Genomic DNA, 14,918 nt, shown 5'->3' on the forward strand with positions numbered 1-14,918 from the left:
GATGACAGCAGGATTTACAAATGTCCTTGAGTAAAAAGAAAATGAAAACAGAAAATCAGAGCTTGGAGTTCCATGAGTCCTTACCTCGATCGACTTTCAGGGACTGATGGGGACTTTCTGCCAATTGGACGTAGCTAGGCTGATCCTGAAAAGCGAGACATCAGAGTGGAATTGTAATAGACAAGACCCAACATTAATCAAACGCACGATAATGATCGCTGGTGCAGTGGGCTCGACGAGTGATTGTGGGAAAGACAACTCACAGTCTTAAGCTGGAGAATCGTCTGATCTTTCAGCCTCAGGTCGCTCAGGGTCTCATTCTTGATTCTCTCTGTGTCGCTGAGTCGACGTTGCAAGGTACTGTTCTCGTCATTGATCCGGCTTATCTGCGGGCGGGTGGGGGATTAAAATAAATGATATGTCAACTCACGGAATAACCTCGAAAGCAGGCATTACAGGCAAGCGAAGGCACAGTTGAGGGCTTTACTTTGTATAGCAGTTGCTCGATCTCCGATTCGCGATCTCGCAGTTGTTCTCTCAGCCATGAGATGTCTCGATCCTTCAGCTTCAGATCTTGGCCAAGGCTTTTGATGACTTTCAAGTTCTCCTTCACCTGTTCTTTGCGGCTGTTAGGAGGGAGAACATGCCCAAATTAGAAACACTGTCTAATCCTTCATCATGGCAAGATACAAAGTTCCCCTTTGAACAGCAAAACCTGATCAAAGTGTGTGGTGGTGAACGCTCACTAGTGTGTAGAACATACAGGGTTGTTCAATTCAGTATTGCATTTCAATCTATTCTGTACAACCCCCCCCCCCCCGTAAAACCCCACTATGGAACTCTCTTAATGTTATAATAAGTAGGAGGCCATTATTTTAAGGTGCAATTATTACATAATGTTGCTTTAAAGGTCACATTACATTTGGTCTTATTCTGTATAAACAACCTGTTAATTAAATCTCAGCTGAATGTCAGGACAATTCTCTACTTAATATAACACAAGAATATCACATACAAGAATATAATTTTTTTTCTCCCTGTAGACACCTTTAGCAAAACCAAAACTCACTAATTCTGATTTACTACAACTCCCACTACAGTACTACTGGTTTCAAATATCTTTTTGCTACTACTACTACTACCACCTTGACAAATTCCTACAAATAATAACTAATTTGAAGTGGAAAGAATGGGATAACTTGCTCTGAGAGTTCTCTTGTTACGGTCTCCATGTTGGCTTTCTGCTGAGCAAGAGCTTCCTCCAACTCCGCTGTGGCCACTCCGCTGCGGTCCTGTTGGCTCTGCTCATCTCCATTCTGGCTCTGCAGGCCCTTCAGTTTCTCCTCCAGGCCATGCCTCAGGGTCTCGGCCTCCTGCAGCTGCCTCTCCAGCTCGGCCACCCTCTCCCCTGCCTCTCTGGCAGCAACGAGCCGCTCCTCCTCCACGTGGGCTAGCTGCTCCCTGAGCCCCTGGGCCTCCTTCTGGAGCTCAGCGTGACGCTTTGTGCCGTCTTCCAGGTCCAGTAGCGCGATATCCAGCTGGGCCTGGCGGGTCCCGGCTTCGCCCTGCTGTTGGTCGCAGAGCTGCTCCAGCTCCCCGCAGACCTCCTCCATTTGCTGGAGCTGCGAGTGGGCCTCTTTCAGCTCGCGCTCCAGCTCCTTGATGCGCTCGTTCTTGGTCAGCGATGTCCTGGCAAGGTTCTCACACTCCTCCTTGAGGCCGTGCAGGGCTTCGCTGAATGTCTGACCACCGTCCTGGGATTTGTCCAGTTTGGCTTTCTCCTTGAGCCTCTTGACCTCCTGCTCCAACGCGGCGGCCGCCTTGGACTTCTCCAGGGCCTCCTCTTCGTGCTCCTTGGCCTGCGCACGGACCACTTGAAGCTCCTCTCGGAGTCGTGCCACCTCTTCTTTTGTCTTGCTCGCGTCCAGTTTGGCTTTCTCCTTGAGCCTCTCGACCTCCTGCTCCAACGCGGCGGCCGCCTTGGACTTCTTCAGGGCCTCCTCTTCGTGCTCCTTGGCTTGCGCCCTGGCCGCTTGACGCTCCCTGCCGAGCTTGGCCATTTCTTCCTCTGCCGTCTTGGCCTCCTCGGCGCGAAGCCTTGCCTCGGTCTCCGCAGCGACGACCTTGGAGGTCAGCTCGCCGGTCTCCACCCGCAGCCTTTTGCGCTCCTCGGCCAGCGCGTTCCTCTCGGCCTCTAGCGAGGCCATCTCCAGCCGCTCCCTGTCGAGCGAGGCCAGGGCGGCCTCGTGGAGCTGCGCCTCGTCGGCCAGCGCGGCGGTCTGCTCCTGGACGCTCTGCTCCAGCGAGAAAAGCTTCCGCCCGAGCTCGTCCAGGCGCTCGTCTTTGGCCTTGGCCTCTGCCAGCAGCTGCTCCACTTCAGCGCGTAGCTTTTCTGAACACACACACACACACACAAAAAGTGAGTCAGAGTACAAAGAGCAGGGGCGCAGGAGGCACGGGGGACGTGGGGGATATGTCCCCCGCAGTGCTGAATAGACAGCCGTCGTCCCCCTCACTTTCGATAAGGAAAAAAAATCCTTATAGGTACGCTAAATAAATAATAACATATAGGATTTGCGCTAACTGTAAAACTCCAAATTAACAGCATCACATCACTTACCACAGCCATCTAGAGTACTGTAAGACTGCACACTCTCATATTCACTCTGTTGGATATCTGAAGCCAGTTTGTCTACTAACAATCATAAAATAATCCAGGCTACTTGCTTAGCATAAATCATTCATCATCATCTTTATTTGAGGCAGGCTGGTATTCGAGGCAGGCTTTTTAAAATATTTCTAACCTGCATTTAGACATACGTTTCGTTTGGAGCGGCATACCGGTAGGCTATCAAAAGCATTTTCGGTTTCGTTTGGGATTTAATTTACTTTTGGACTGTTTGATTATATTGCTAAATGTTGGGACTGTTGGGCACTGAAATCTGGGAGATATTTGATGGTTCACAAGTTTCATGCAGTTGAAAAAGTGTCGGGATTTCCACTGCTGTTTATTGTGAGACAAGGCAGCCCTTCATTGAATAGGGGTTGTGCTGCAATGGAAACCTTGTTGCGTAGCCAAGTAGCCTAAATTGAGTTATTGTTTAATTATGCATGATTTAGTACTTTTTTTATAAAATTCGTAGGCTGGAATGCCTTGAGTCGCAACAATTGTGTTTAAATGTAGTAGGCTTCAGCCTCTGGCAATTAGCTCGAAAGGGGCGGCAAGAGAATGATCTTGAGAACGTACGTTGGAGACCCATGGTAGGAAAACGACTTTTCTTTGCCAACCGTAGGCTATTAATCCAACCAACATAATACAATACAATACAACATATAATAAAATATTAAGAAGAGGTTTTATTTTATTGACTTAAATCGAAACAATGTCTTCTAGTGGACTGATGGCAATTGTTGGTATGGTAGGCAATTGTTACCCCCGTCTTGTATATGGGAACCTGCCTTTATTTGTCCTGCTATAAATAGAATCAATCCCGGGCATAATTTGAGGATTTATGGTAGCCAAGTGCTCAACTCCTCCTGCTCAACATGACATCAAAAACAGCTGTTATGTTTATGATAACAAACTCAACTAGCCTACTTATTAACTCGTTTTCACTAGCCTAACTATAAAATACATCAACGATTTTGTTCTAAGAAATTTATTTCAAACATAATTTCAAGACACAAATTGGATACTTCAGTTACCTTGGTGCATAAATCCCAGAGAGTAAGCTACCACACCCCAGAGTGATGGGCCTAGCGTTCTTATGCGTTCAGTGTGGGTATAAACAAGCTGAGAATTTAGCGGTGTCACGTCTGCCTGTCACAGACGTGGGGAGCTCTTTGAAGCTTGGGATAATGTGATACAGTTACTACAGTAACAGTATTTTATTTTACTTCTTATGTAAATGTTTTCAATTATATAAATGCTTTGTTTAAATGCTGTTGGAACAAATAGTTGATTGTAAAGGCAACTTTCTGTTGCAATTTTCTGTGTGTTCTGGACTGGTAACTTGTTAAGCCTAAGTTCTAACGTTGCATAAATATTAACTGCAAACACACAGTGGAGAGTTGATTTGGTTTATACCAGACAATTTAAGTAGGTATAACTACGCTATTTGATCATGTAGTCTATGTTTGGATCATAGGCATGATGATTCATTCAAGGCTTCATAAAATATCAACATGTTGATTTTTTCTACCATTGGCCCAAGTAGTGTAAAATAAATCTAAAAAAATTAAATAAAAGTAGAATTGCACATAGCAAGAAGCTGGTCTGAGGGCAGATCTGGCGTTGCGCTCATCTCACAGTTTTGACAATTTTTATCAAAAAATAATTTGAAAACAATCAATGGTATTATCTTAATATTCTGGCAAGTTTAAAATATGATGGTCGAAAGTGGGCCAGAGGTGGCGATCCAATATCTGATCTCACTATGGGTTTGTGTTCACAATTTGGTCCTCCTCACTTTCAAAATATCTCCTGCGCCCCTGACAAAGAGCAACACAAATTATGGCTTTCACAGTCCTATTCCAACCGATAACAGGGTGTATAATTTTTGCACCCTGTGTAGCATTTCTCTGTGGCCTTGGCCTAAGCCCAGTATGGGTCAGTGCCAGCGGATATCTTCAAATCAGCAGCACAGAATGGAAGTAAAGAGGCCTTCAAAAGGCTATCAGCACGCATGGGGCTAAAAGTGCATTACTTCTACTGCTATCATTTAGCTGCATTGTGCGCTCAAACGCTTTTCCTCAGTAGTGTAATTCTGAGATTCTGAGGTGAGGTGAGGTGTGTGTGTGTGTGTGTGTGTGTGTGTGTGTGTGTGTGTGTGTGGGGTCTCTTGGGCACGTACCGCTGTCGTCTGCTGCCTGACGGTCAACCCCCCTGGGGGTGCTGTCTGGACCCCAGCGGGCGTCTTTGTTCCGGTCACAGGCATCCGCACCGCCCTCGGCCGGGCTGCACCGACAATTCTGCTTGAAGTGTAAGATTTCCTCTCTGATCGCGTTAATCAAATATCTCTGTGGAGAAGAGGGGAGGAGGGGGGGGGTGGAGAAGCGAGGAGAAGAAAATACAGTGGTGGAGGGGAGTCAGACTTTCACCTACGCTCAGGATTACCAATACTAATACAACTGATTACCAGCTATTCATTGCACTGGACTTGCATTCATAATGGGTGTGTTTGTGTGTACTATATGTGTGGTGTGTGAGCACACATGTGTCTGCGTCGAGTGTAAACTCTGTACATTTGTGCAGTTATGTCTATGCATGTGTATGTTTATCAGGCTTGTTTGTGATTATGATCATGTTTGTGAGCATGTGCTTATGATTTTGTGTGTGTGTGTGTGTGTGTGTGTGTGTGTGTAGTCCTCACTGCACTCACATCATTGGTAGTGGTCTCTATGCTGTGGTCCAGAGTCTCTTGCAGTTTGGCGATCATGGCGTCTTTCTCATGACACATGCCCATGAGCTCCTGAACTTTCAATGTCTGACCCTCGTAACTCTAGAAAAGAGGAAGAATAAGAAAGAGATGAGGGAGGAGAGAGAGAGAGAGAGAGAGAGAGAGAGAGACAGAGAGACAGAGAGAGAGAGAGAAAGATGTTTGTAAAAGAGCCATAGAATAGCTTTGAGTAGGGCTGCACAATGAATCGATTTTTTATTCTAAAATCACAATTTGAACTAATACAATTAGGTGATAATCGCAAAAGCTGCAATTAACCGTGCAGTTCGCAACTCTGTCCCAATGGTTAAAATCTTTCCACATCTATGTCTTTTTATTTTCATGTCATTCTTGTTGTGTGACAGACAGGGCTACTCCCCTAACAGGAGCGCTGCGCTTCTCATGCACAAGGGCATGCTGCCCAATCAGAGGTGGCCCAACTTGGAATACTGAACTGAAGCTTGACTTTCAAAAACTATATCGCAAATCAAATCGCAATATCTGTCAAATTCACAAATCAACCCCCAACCCCCCCCCCCCCCCCCCCCCCCCCCCGAGCTCTTGCAGCCCTATTTGACAGCAAGACATTGCTGAGGTGAGAATGTGAAAGAGAAAGTTGAAGTGCGCAAGTACCTCTTGAACTGCCTGTAGCTTCTCATTGGTCCTCTCTGCCTGGGCTTTGACGCTCTCCAGTTCTGGGAGATTGGCCAGAGCACATTCAATCACTTGCAACACACAGCCATCTATTCACATGCATAGGCTTTAAGGAAATTGCTCCGCTGAGACCGTGCACTTTCAGCGAAGCAGCCTGCAAGAAGGCTTTAGCACTGGGTGGGGATGCATGAAATTTGGGCTTTAAGTGGTCTTTTAGGAACTGAACTCAGTAATGAACTTTCTGGTAAGTCAACCAGAACGTTTGGGGTGAGTCTGGGTTAAGTAACAGGCAGGCTACACCGGACACGTGACTGAAGTGTTCTTTTCGTGGAGCGTCTGCTGAAACAATTAGCTTCCACGCGATAGCGGCGTGTACATTTAAAAAAATTAGACCAGTCTTCTAAAACTATTTGTACCCCAAGCGAACAGTTCAGTTGTGGACCCGCTGTAGCCTCCTTGTAAGAGTCGTGGTGGGCAGTGAGGTGGCCATTTCAATTAATTTTGAACGCCTCACTGACAAAAACTATTATTTAGTTTTATGTTATAATCAAGAACACACAAAAAAAAGAGGCATTTGGAAACAAATGCTTTCATATAGAAAAAAATGTTATTAATCTATGGTCACTGAGGTTTCATGTTAGAATCAAGAAGAACACAAAAACAGAGACATTTGGGACAAATGCTTTCATATAGAAAAATCTATGGTCACTGAGGTAAATTTGTGAAAGAGAGAAGCGCAAGTATCATTATGGGTGTGCTCCCACATGAATATGTTGCTCATGACGTTGTTGTTTGACCTTGGGGAGTTGTTAATTCCTCGGCCTAGCAGTGAAGCTTTAGGAACAAGCTGACCTACCGCTGGTCTTGAGGCCTAGAAGCTGCTGGCTAGTAAGGAGCTCCTCGGCCAGTTCGTCCACCTGCTTGCGGAGGCCGGCTGTGGCTGCCGGTGACTCGGCCGTCACCAGGCAGGTCTGCACCTCGGCGGCGTCACGCTTGATTTTGGCCAGGTCACTACGCATGGCCTCGATCAAGCTGTCCATGAACTCCTCCTGACCCAACACAGAATATCACATGACAATGTAACAACAGATATATATATATATATATATATATATATAAAAAACAAACAAAACAAAAAAAAACAAACAAAAAAAAAAAAAAAAAAAAATACACCAAAAATGGCAAAAACAGAACTTGATATAGTAACATGAAAAACAAAATCAAACCAAAACCAAACCAGAGTCAACAGACCCATTCTGTATTAATTTACCATTGATTAACCATCCTATGCCTAGTATTAATTGAAATTGTAAAATGGGTGGTCTATCTGTGTTCTATTTCAACATAAATCTTCCTGTTGAATTTTGTGTTTCTTTGGGAATTGGAAGTTATAGCCCAAAGTAGGACGACACAACACTGGTGGGCCTCATCACTAAGGGCGATGAGGCTCACTACAGAGAAGAAGTAGACCTGCTGGCTAAATGGTGCAAAGACAACAACCTCCTGCTAAATGTCAGCAAGACCAAGGAGATTGTTGTCAACTTTCAGAGAGGCCACAAACAACTGCCACCACTGTCCATCGACGGAGATGCTGTGGAGAGAGTGAGCAGCACAACATTTCTGGGGGTGCACATCAGCGACGACCTCTCCTGGACCACCAACACAGCATCACTGGCGAAGAAAGCCCAGCAGCGCCTCTACTTCTTGCGCAAATTGAAGAAGGCAAGTGCCACGCCTCCTGTCATGACTACATTCTACAGAGGGACCATCGAGAGCATCGTCTCCAGCAGCATCACAGTGTGGGGCGGAAGCTGCACAGATCAGAACAGGAAGACCCTCCAGCGCACTGTTAACACAGCTAAGAGGATCATTGGAGCACCACTCCCCTCCCTGCAGGACATTTACACCACCCGCCTCACCCGCAAAGCACTAATGATTGTCAAGGATACAACCCACATTGCACACAAACTGTTCAGCCTCCTGCCCTCTGGAAAGCGGTACAGGAGCCTCCGCTCCCGCACCACCAGACTGGCAAGTAGCTTCATCCACCAAGCAATCAGGATGCTGAACACTCTACCCACTCTCCCATCACTGACAGCCCCCCCCCACCCACCAGCCAACCAGGAACCTAGGAAACTAGGATCCTGTCTACCAAACCCCCCCCCAACACCGCCATGTGGAACTGCACTGTGACTGCGCAGCCAAACGTGTTGCTGCTTCACATCAAGCCTGATATACTTGAATTACTGCATACTGCATATCAATGTAAATATACAGGTCACACAAGCACAAGTTTAAACTTCATGTAACTGTTAAGACTATAGAAATATACAACACAACTACCTCTATTTTTTTTTTATATATATGTCCTATATTTCTATTTTGATACATACATGTTCTATATTTCAGTCTTGCACTTTAATTTAATGTTTATTGTCTATGGCTATGTCCATAGTATGTCTATGTCTGTATTTAAAGCATGTCTATGTCTGCATGGGAAAGTAAGAAACGAAATTTCAATTCTTTGTATGACCAGTGCATGTAAAGAAATTGACAATAAAAGCCGACTTGACTTGACTTGACTTGACAAAGCAGTTTGTTATTACCTTTGTTGCATCCTCTGTGGACGCTGCGGCAAACTCGCTGGCGTTCTTCTTGACCAGGTCCTTCAGGATCTCCAGCCGCCGTTCTGCCCGCTCCTCGATGATTTCCTTCTCCTTCTGAAGACGCTCACTACGGCGAGAGAAAGGGGTCAAAATGCATATTTGTTAGAGAGATAAAATCAGATAAGTCAAATAAACTTCTACTTTCTTTACTGGAATACATCTTGGAGATGTTTTTCTTACTTGTAGTCACTCTCCATTTTAGAGAAGAGCTCCATGAACTCGGAGGTCACTTCCTCCCGGATGCGAGACTCCAGAGCCAGGTTCTCTTCCTGCTGTTGGGTCAGCTTGGCCTTCAGCTGCTGGATCACGGCACGCTGGGCCTAAAATGAAACACATCACTCACATGAGGATGTGTGAACACACCTGGGCACTCACCGCACAGGATGAGGCACAAAGTCGGTCCCAGCACACACGGCACAAATCTGTCCCAACTTCTGACCCCATAGCAGGAACTGATTTAATTATAGCGTGTGGTTGACTGAAGTGTTAGGCCAAGCGACACTGGCGAGCCAGCTATGTCTCTAGAAATAGAACTAACTATTGACATATGTGCACTGGTCATTGGTCAAGTTTCTTGGAAATTTAAGATAAAAAATGAACAAAAAACAGTTGTTCAGCCAAAGACCGGCCTATTTGTGTGCATGAAGGGGCTGTTATTTGTGTGTGTGTAGGGGGGTGTATTTGTGTGTGTTGGGGGGATTATTTTGTGTGTATTTGTGTGTGTGTAGGGGGAGTTCATGGACAGCTTGATCGAGGCCATTCATCTACCTCACACAATGAAGACTCCATCTCTATATATCTACCTCACACAATAAAGACCCCATCTATCCATCTGCCTCACACAATAAAGACTCCATCTCTATATCTACCTCACACAATAAAGACCCCATCTCTATATATCTACCTCACACAATAAAGACCCCATCTCTATATCTACCTCACACAATAAAGACCCCATCTCTATATATCTACCTCACACAATAAAGACCCCATCTCTATATCTACCTCACACAATAAAGACCCCATCTCTATATATCTACCTCACACAATAAAGACCCCATCTCTATATCTACCTCACACAATAAAGACCCCATCTCTATATATCTACCTCACACAATAAAGACCCCATCTCTATCCATCTACCTCACACAATAAAAACTCCATCTCTATATATCTACCTCACACAATAAAGACCCCATCTCTATATCTACCTCACACAATAAAGACCCCATCTCTATATATCTACCTCACACAATAAAGACTCCATCTCTATATCTACCTCACACACATCTTCATCTCCAGCCTCCAGGACGGTGCCCTCAGCCACCGTCTCATCAGCACTATCTTCTTCTTCTTCCTCATCCTCCTCCTCTTCCTCGTCCTCCATCTCCTCTTCGTCGTCCTCGTCCTCCTGCACATCCTCCAGCGTGGTCTCCCAGGCCATGAGTGTGCTCCTCCGCTTGGCCCACAGGTGGCGCCGATCGGCATCGTTGATTATGAACGACACCTCCCGGCCAGACTTCTCCCGCTTAGGTACAGCGGGCCGTGTGGTCAGAACCACCACCTGCAGAATGAGAAACGACATTTAGCCATTAATGACCAGCAACATTTTAAAAAGATAGTAATTTTAAGAAGTAAAATAACATTAGATACGAATTTTTATTCTTTCCAGAAAAGGGAACAAATTGCATTTATTGTGTGTTTTTCCACTGCTTTTGTCATTTACTATTTTTTACAACAGGTAAAAGAGAAGGATTGTTATTTAGTTATTATTTTGTTATTTATTTGGTATTTATTAGAGCATTACAGAATAATGCTGAAGATTTGCATTTCCTCTTAAGAGAAGTACCACCTTAACCATTTTCCACACAAGTGGCAGAGACAACGGATGTGTCTAGAAACAAACCTTCTGTGCGACAGCGGAGAATTTGAGGACGTTGAGTGTCTCGTCGTACATGGAGGCACACTGGTTGATGTTGACGATCATGCAGGCTTTGCCCCGCCCACAGAAGAAGCCCTGAAGGTAGTGAGTGAGCTTGCTTTCCCGGAAGGGGATGTGTGGCTGGTATCTAAGGTGCATACAATACATACATCACGCATTAGGAGGACACCTGCATTTTGAGTCCTGTGGATAGTATGTTTTCGTGCTTAACACTAGAAGTGCCATAACTTCATAAATACTGCAGAAGAACTGCCGTAAGCGGCCATCTTGACCCTTAGATTTTAAACTCTATTCAACTAGCAGGACTGCATTATTTTTCAGTCATTGTACAAGCGCTTTTTTTTAAGCTATCACTGGTATGGGTACATGTATTACCTGCTGGGTGTAATCATCTAATGAAATGGGTATAATATGAGTATAGTAATGAATATAGTAATGGGTGATTTGGACCCAAAAGGATATGAACAAATTACCACCCATCTATATTCATTATGAAATATTCACCCTATTCCACTCACCCTATTCATGGTGTGTGTTTCGCTAGTTTACATCATCAAAAGGCCTTAATGAATTTGTGCTATGAAAAAACTGTTCACTCACTTTGGCTGTGTCTGGCTGAGCCGGAGTGCAGTGATGCATTTCCCCAGAGTCAGCAGCGATGTGTTGATGTTCCCCGCCTCTTTCAGACGCTCACCTTTGTTCTGGGTTTTTGCACACCTCTCCGAGCCAGCCAGGTCACATAAGGACAACCTGACATAGAGATAAGACGGACTTAGGAAACTGACAATCTAGTGTTTAGGAGTATTGCAAACAGAGCTAACAGTGTACTTAGGTTTCATAGCCAGCAGGTTAAATAAAAAACAACAAATATAAGCATTTCTCCCCTCTCTTTGTGGCTATCACACACACACACACACACAGCCTAGGGCTTGCGGATAAAAATCAGTCTCCATCGGGGCCAATTTCATCCCTTCAAGTTGCTTTATAATAGAAATTTCACTTACTCGCTAATGGTCAGGACTCGAGGCACACCAATATCTTCGATTCTCAGAATGCGGATGGAGAATATGCTATGACTATAAAGGGAAAAAAGGAGATTTTTGATATAGGCATTATAATGTGCACCTAGGCAACTGGCCAAGTGTATTACAAAAAAACGACACAAATCTTATTCCAAAAGTAAGCCAGTTCTTAATTTAAAAAGGGAAAAAAAAAAAAAAAAAATTTTTTTAAAAGTTGCCATTACAGTACAAGTGGTATCATCATTAATATTTGAAATAAGCAGCACCTTCGGCTGGAGACATTGTTGAGCTTTGTGGAGGAGAAACTCTGGTTCTTCCGTCCGATTTTTAACACTCTGTAAGCCTCCTCCGCATTGTTTACTTGAATCCATTTGAGATCTGTAAAAAAAAAAACATAAAACATCAGTGTTAACACATATGCAAAACGCCACCAATGAAACAGCAATAATGCATTGTAATTTTAGAAAATGAGTAAAGAGATTTTTTGTTGTTGTTGTTGTTTTTTGCTCACATAAGACATGGTGTAATAAGTCTGTGGACTATTAAACTCACCTTTGACAAAAGTGTTTCCCTTCACGTCTTGTGAGAGACGGAGGGTTGTTCTCCTCACTGGGCCATTTGGCAGGACCTCTAACAAGTCATGAATGGTCTCGTTGTAGATCTCACAGAAGGACACCCACACTGAGTACTTTGTGTTTGAGTCGCCCTCCAAACTGACACACTCTTCCTCCCCCTGCATGTCAATATCACTAGAGGTTGAACCTGTTTAGAATGTAAAATAATAAAATTACACACACACACAGTATATACTTACACAGTTAGTGTAGTTCTAAAAGTATCCCAGTGATGTTTTTTCAGAGACACTTATACTATTTTTATTTTGTACAGGTGAGTACACTTACCTTCCAAAAAGGTTTTACACGTGAGGCTCTTCTGAACGTCAGTCTAATAATGAAAAAAGGAAGATAGCAAATTAACACTGTGAGCGAAGTGAATGAACATCTAGTTGGGGGGGGGGGGGGGGGGGGGGTAGGTGCAGAACGAGGATACAGATAGTCAGAGATACAGAAAACAAAAAGGGAGAAAGGAAGAGAGAGAGAGAGAGAGAGAGAGAGAGAGAGAGAGAGAGAGAGAGAGAGAGAGAGAGAGAGAGAGATGTAGAGGGATGATGTGATTCACCTCTTTCAGGCGTCTCAGTAGGTTTTTCTTGCTGGTGAACTCCTCGTCCTGCTGATCTTTGGTGAGTCTGGTGAAGTCCATACACCTGTGGGGCTTCATGTTGTTCTGTGTGTAGATGCGACCTTCAATGCTTTGGAAAATCACCCTCAGGGACCGTGGCACTATCCCACCATCAGCCTCAGGCCCTATCATGAGATGATAAGAAAAGAAAGCCTTGGATGTTATTTCTGTGGGTTTCACTGAATAAAGGTTCCTTACCCCAGATGGATGAGACTACACTAGCGAGGACACTGTGGTGACGGAGAAAGGGCTCAGCTTGACATCATGAATACAAAAGGACTCTTTTAGCACAAGAGGAAGCACTGCTGCCATACTTGCAAAACCCAAAATGTAAATGACAATTAAGCGCTCAGACAAGAGAAGTCTTAAATCGTGACATGAAAATATTCAACTACCATTTCATCACTTATCCAAGAACTTCTACCCATCATGCTGAATATGACAGATTCTTACCTAGAAATGTAAATGTCTTCCCAGCATTGGTCACTCCATAAGTAAAGATGAGGGAGTTTCCTCCCTCTAGAACATCTTTCACCAGGCCTTTGGCAGTTCCATCAAACATCTGTCGCTGGGTGGTGTCCGGCCCGTACACCTGTACAACAGTTGGAGAGGAATCATACTAATGACTCAAAAAGATAGCAACAAACGATGCAACAAAAGATAGCAACAAAAAATGGAGTGAATCTCGGTTCACTTCAACACAATGAAAAGCCTTACAATATGTTTACCATGAGACAGATGTGAAAGAAATAACCATCACAGTTAAAACAAAAAGTTGAATTGTTTTGATTGTAAGTCTCAGATGACCGTTCTCACCTGAGAGAAACGAAACCTCTGAGCCGTCTGCACCGGCTTCTCGCTGAGCCTGGCCGACAGAGATGTTCTGGGTGCCTTCAGCACCACTGTGTCTGGACCCTCAACTTCTACACATTGCTAAAATTTCCATAAGACAATTAGCTTGTTGACTTCCGGTCAACAGAGCAAATTCATAACATGGCATCGTAACTGTCAAACGTACAATACAAAAACATAAAATCATCAAAGTACAACAAAATTACCTGAGATTCTCCAGCTTCTTGTTCAGCGTTAGTAAATGGCCTTACGCGAAGGTACACCTGCAAGTGTTCTTTGTCTGATAGTGACTCCTAAGGAAAACATTACAAAAGTTGGCTTAGCAAGCTGATAGCATTTGACACTTTTCACGCCTTTGTGTTTACAGTTGACGTTTGTCATCGATCAGTGCAGTGAATCATCATCACTCATCTAGAAACAACTGAACAGGAAAATCAGCCACGGTACCTGAGATAATGTTGAAATATTGGAAAAGTCGTCCAGCAAATCCTTCTTGAGATCTTCAACAGTTATAGCAGTCACCCTTTCGGGTTTATAATTTAAACATGATTCCATCATTTTCCTCACTGGCTACAGAGGACAGAAAATCACGTTAACGTTAGCCAACATCACAAAAAGGCACATTATGTCTCTTTCCTGGTACAATCTGCGTGTTAATTTATTTACAAAAGAAAGAAACGCCGGTTATGATCCGTAATAACAGGTTTCACTATATATATTGTACTTTACCAGTTAACGTAATGCATAACTTAATTCAGCTACTAGAGTTCACACTTAGCTAACTGGCTACAAAAATAACAACAACCACCACCACCACTACAAGCTGGCTGGCTGGCTGACTGGCATGCGTTGTCGACGACGGCTTGTTTTGTGCTACCTAGTAGTAACGTTACATTTCTTTTTCGAGTTTAGTCTAAGTTTGTTTTTAATGCATTACAACGGATAAAAACACACCTTTTATATTCGGGTTCTTGACAGAATGTGTACAATAATGTCCATTGAAACAGGTTATGCCGATCGCAGTACTCCGAACATTTGATTATCCACCGCGGTTTTGTATTTTAAACTCAACCAATCAGAAAGACGCAGAATAGTCGCAAAGACT

The 14,918-nt window shown here is 44.0% G+C and overlaps 1 protein-coding gene across 3 annotated transcripts in view; it reads right to left on the reverse strand.

Annotated features, from left to right (window-relative positions):
• The window catches only part of kif20bb (kinesin family member 20Bb), a 28,493-nt gene extending 13,604 nt beyond the window's left edge, over positions 1 to 14,889 (reverse strand). The window contains exons 1-24 of one of the 3 annotated variants that reach the window (XM_042083321.1): positions 14,768 to 14,889; positions 14,261 to 14,383; positions 14,020 to 14,106; positions 13,778 to 13,894; positions 13,415 to 13,553; positions 12,902 to 13,086; positions 12,625 to 12,667; positions 12,275 to 12,484; positions 11,989 to 12,100; positions 11,705 to 11,776; positions 11,301 to 11,450; positions 10,665 to 10,827; positions 10,038 to 10,322; positions 8,939 to 9,078; positions 8,699 to 8,825; positions 6,949 to 7,141; positions 6,072 to 6,133; positions 5,382 to 5,501; positions 4,854 to 5,019; positions 1,956 to 2,392; positions 1,204 to 1,796; positions 488 to 626; positions 264 to 386; positions 85 to 145 (exon numbers count right to left, since the gene is read on the reverse strand). In XM_042083321.1, the coding sequence (XP_041939255.1) occupies positions 85 to 145; positions 264 to 386; positions 488 to 626; positions 1,204 to 1,796; positions 1,956 to 2,392; positions 4,854 to 5,019; positions 5,382 to 5,501; positions 6,072 to 6,133; positions 6,949 to 7,141; positions 8,699 to 8,825; positions 8,939 to 9,078; positions 10,038 to 10,322; positions 10,665 to 10,827; positions 11,301 to 11,450; positions 11,705 to 11,776; positions 11,989 to 12,100; positions 12,275 to 12,484; positions 12,625 to 12,667; positions 12,902 to 13,086; positions 13,415 to 13,553; positions 13,778 to 13,894; positions 14,020 to 14,106; positions 14,261 to 14,371 (3,835 nt within the window). In that variant the 5' untranslated portion in view covers positions 14,372 to 14,383; positions 14,768 to 14,889. Of the gene's footprint in view, positions 1 to 84; positions 146 to 263; positions 387 to 487; positions 627 to 1,203; positions 2,393 to 4,853; positions 5,020 to 5,381; positions 5,502 to 6,071; positions 6,134 to 6,948; positions 7,142 to 8,698; positions 8,826 to 8,938; positions 9,079 to 10,037; positions 10,323 to 10,664; positions 10,828 to 11,300; positions 11,451 to 11,704; positions 11,777 to 11,988; positions 12,101 to 12,274; positions 12,485 to 12,624; positions 12,668 to 12,901; positions 13,087 to 13,414; positions 13,554 to 13,777; positions 13,895 to 14,019; positions 14,107 to 14,260; positions 14,384 to 14,767 lie in introns of all 3 variants that reach the window. The other 2 variants (XM_042083319.1, XM_042083320.1) reach the window with 2 other exon arrangements.
• Between the last annotated feature and the right edge of the window lie 29 nt (positions 14,890 to 14,918).

The sequence above is a fragment of the Alosa sapidissima genome, chromosome 24 (genome assembly GCF_018492685.1).
Source record: "Alosa sapidissima isolate fAloSap1 chromosome 24, fAloSap1.pri, whole genome shotgun sequence".
NCBI classification, from domain to species: Eukaryota; Metazoa; Chordata; class Actinopteri; order Clupeiformes; family Clupeidae; genus Alosa; species Alosa sapidissima.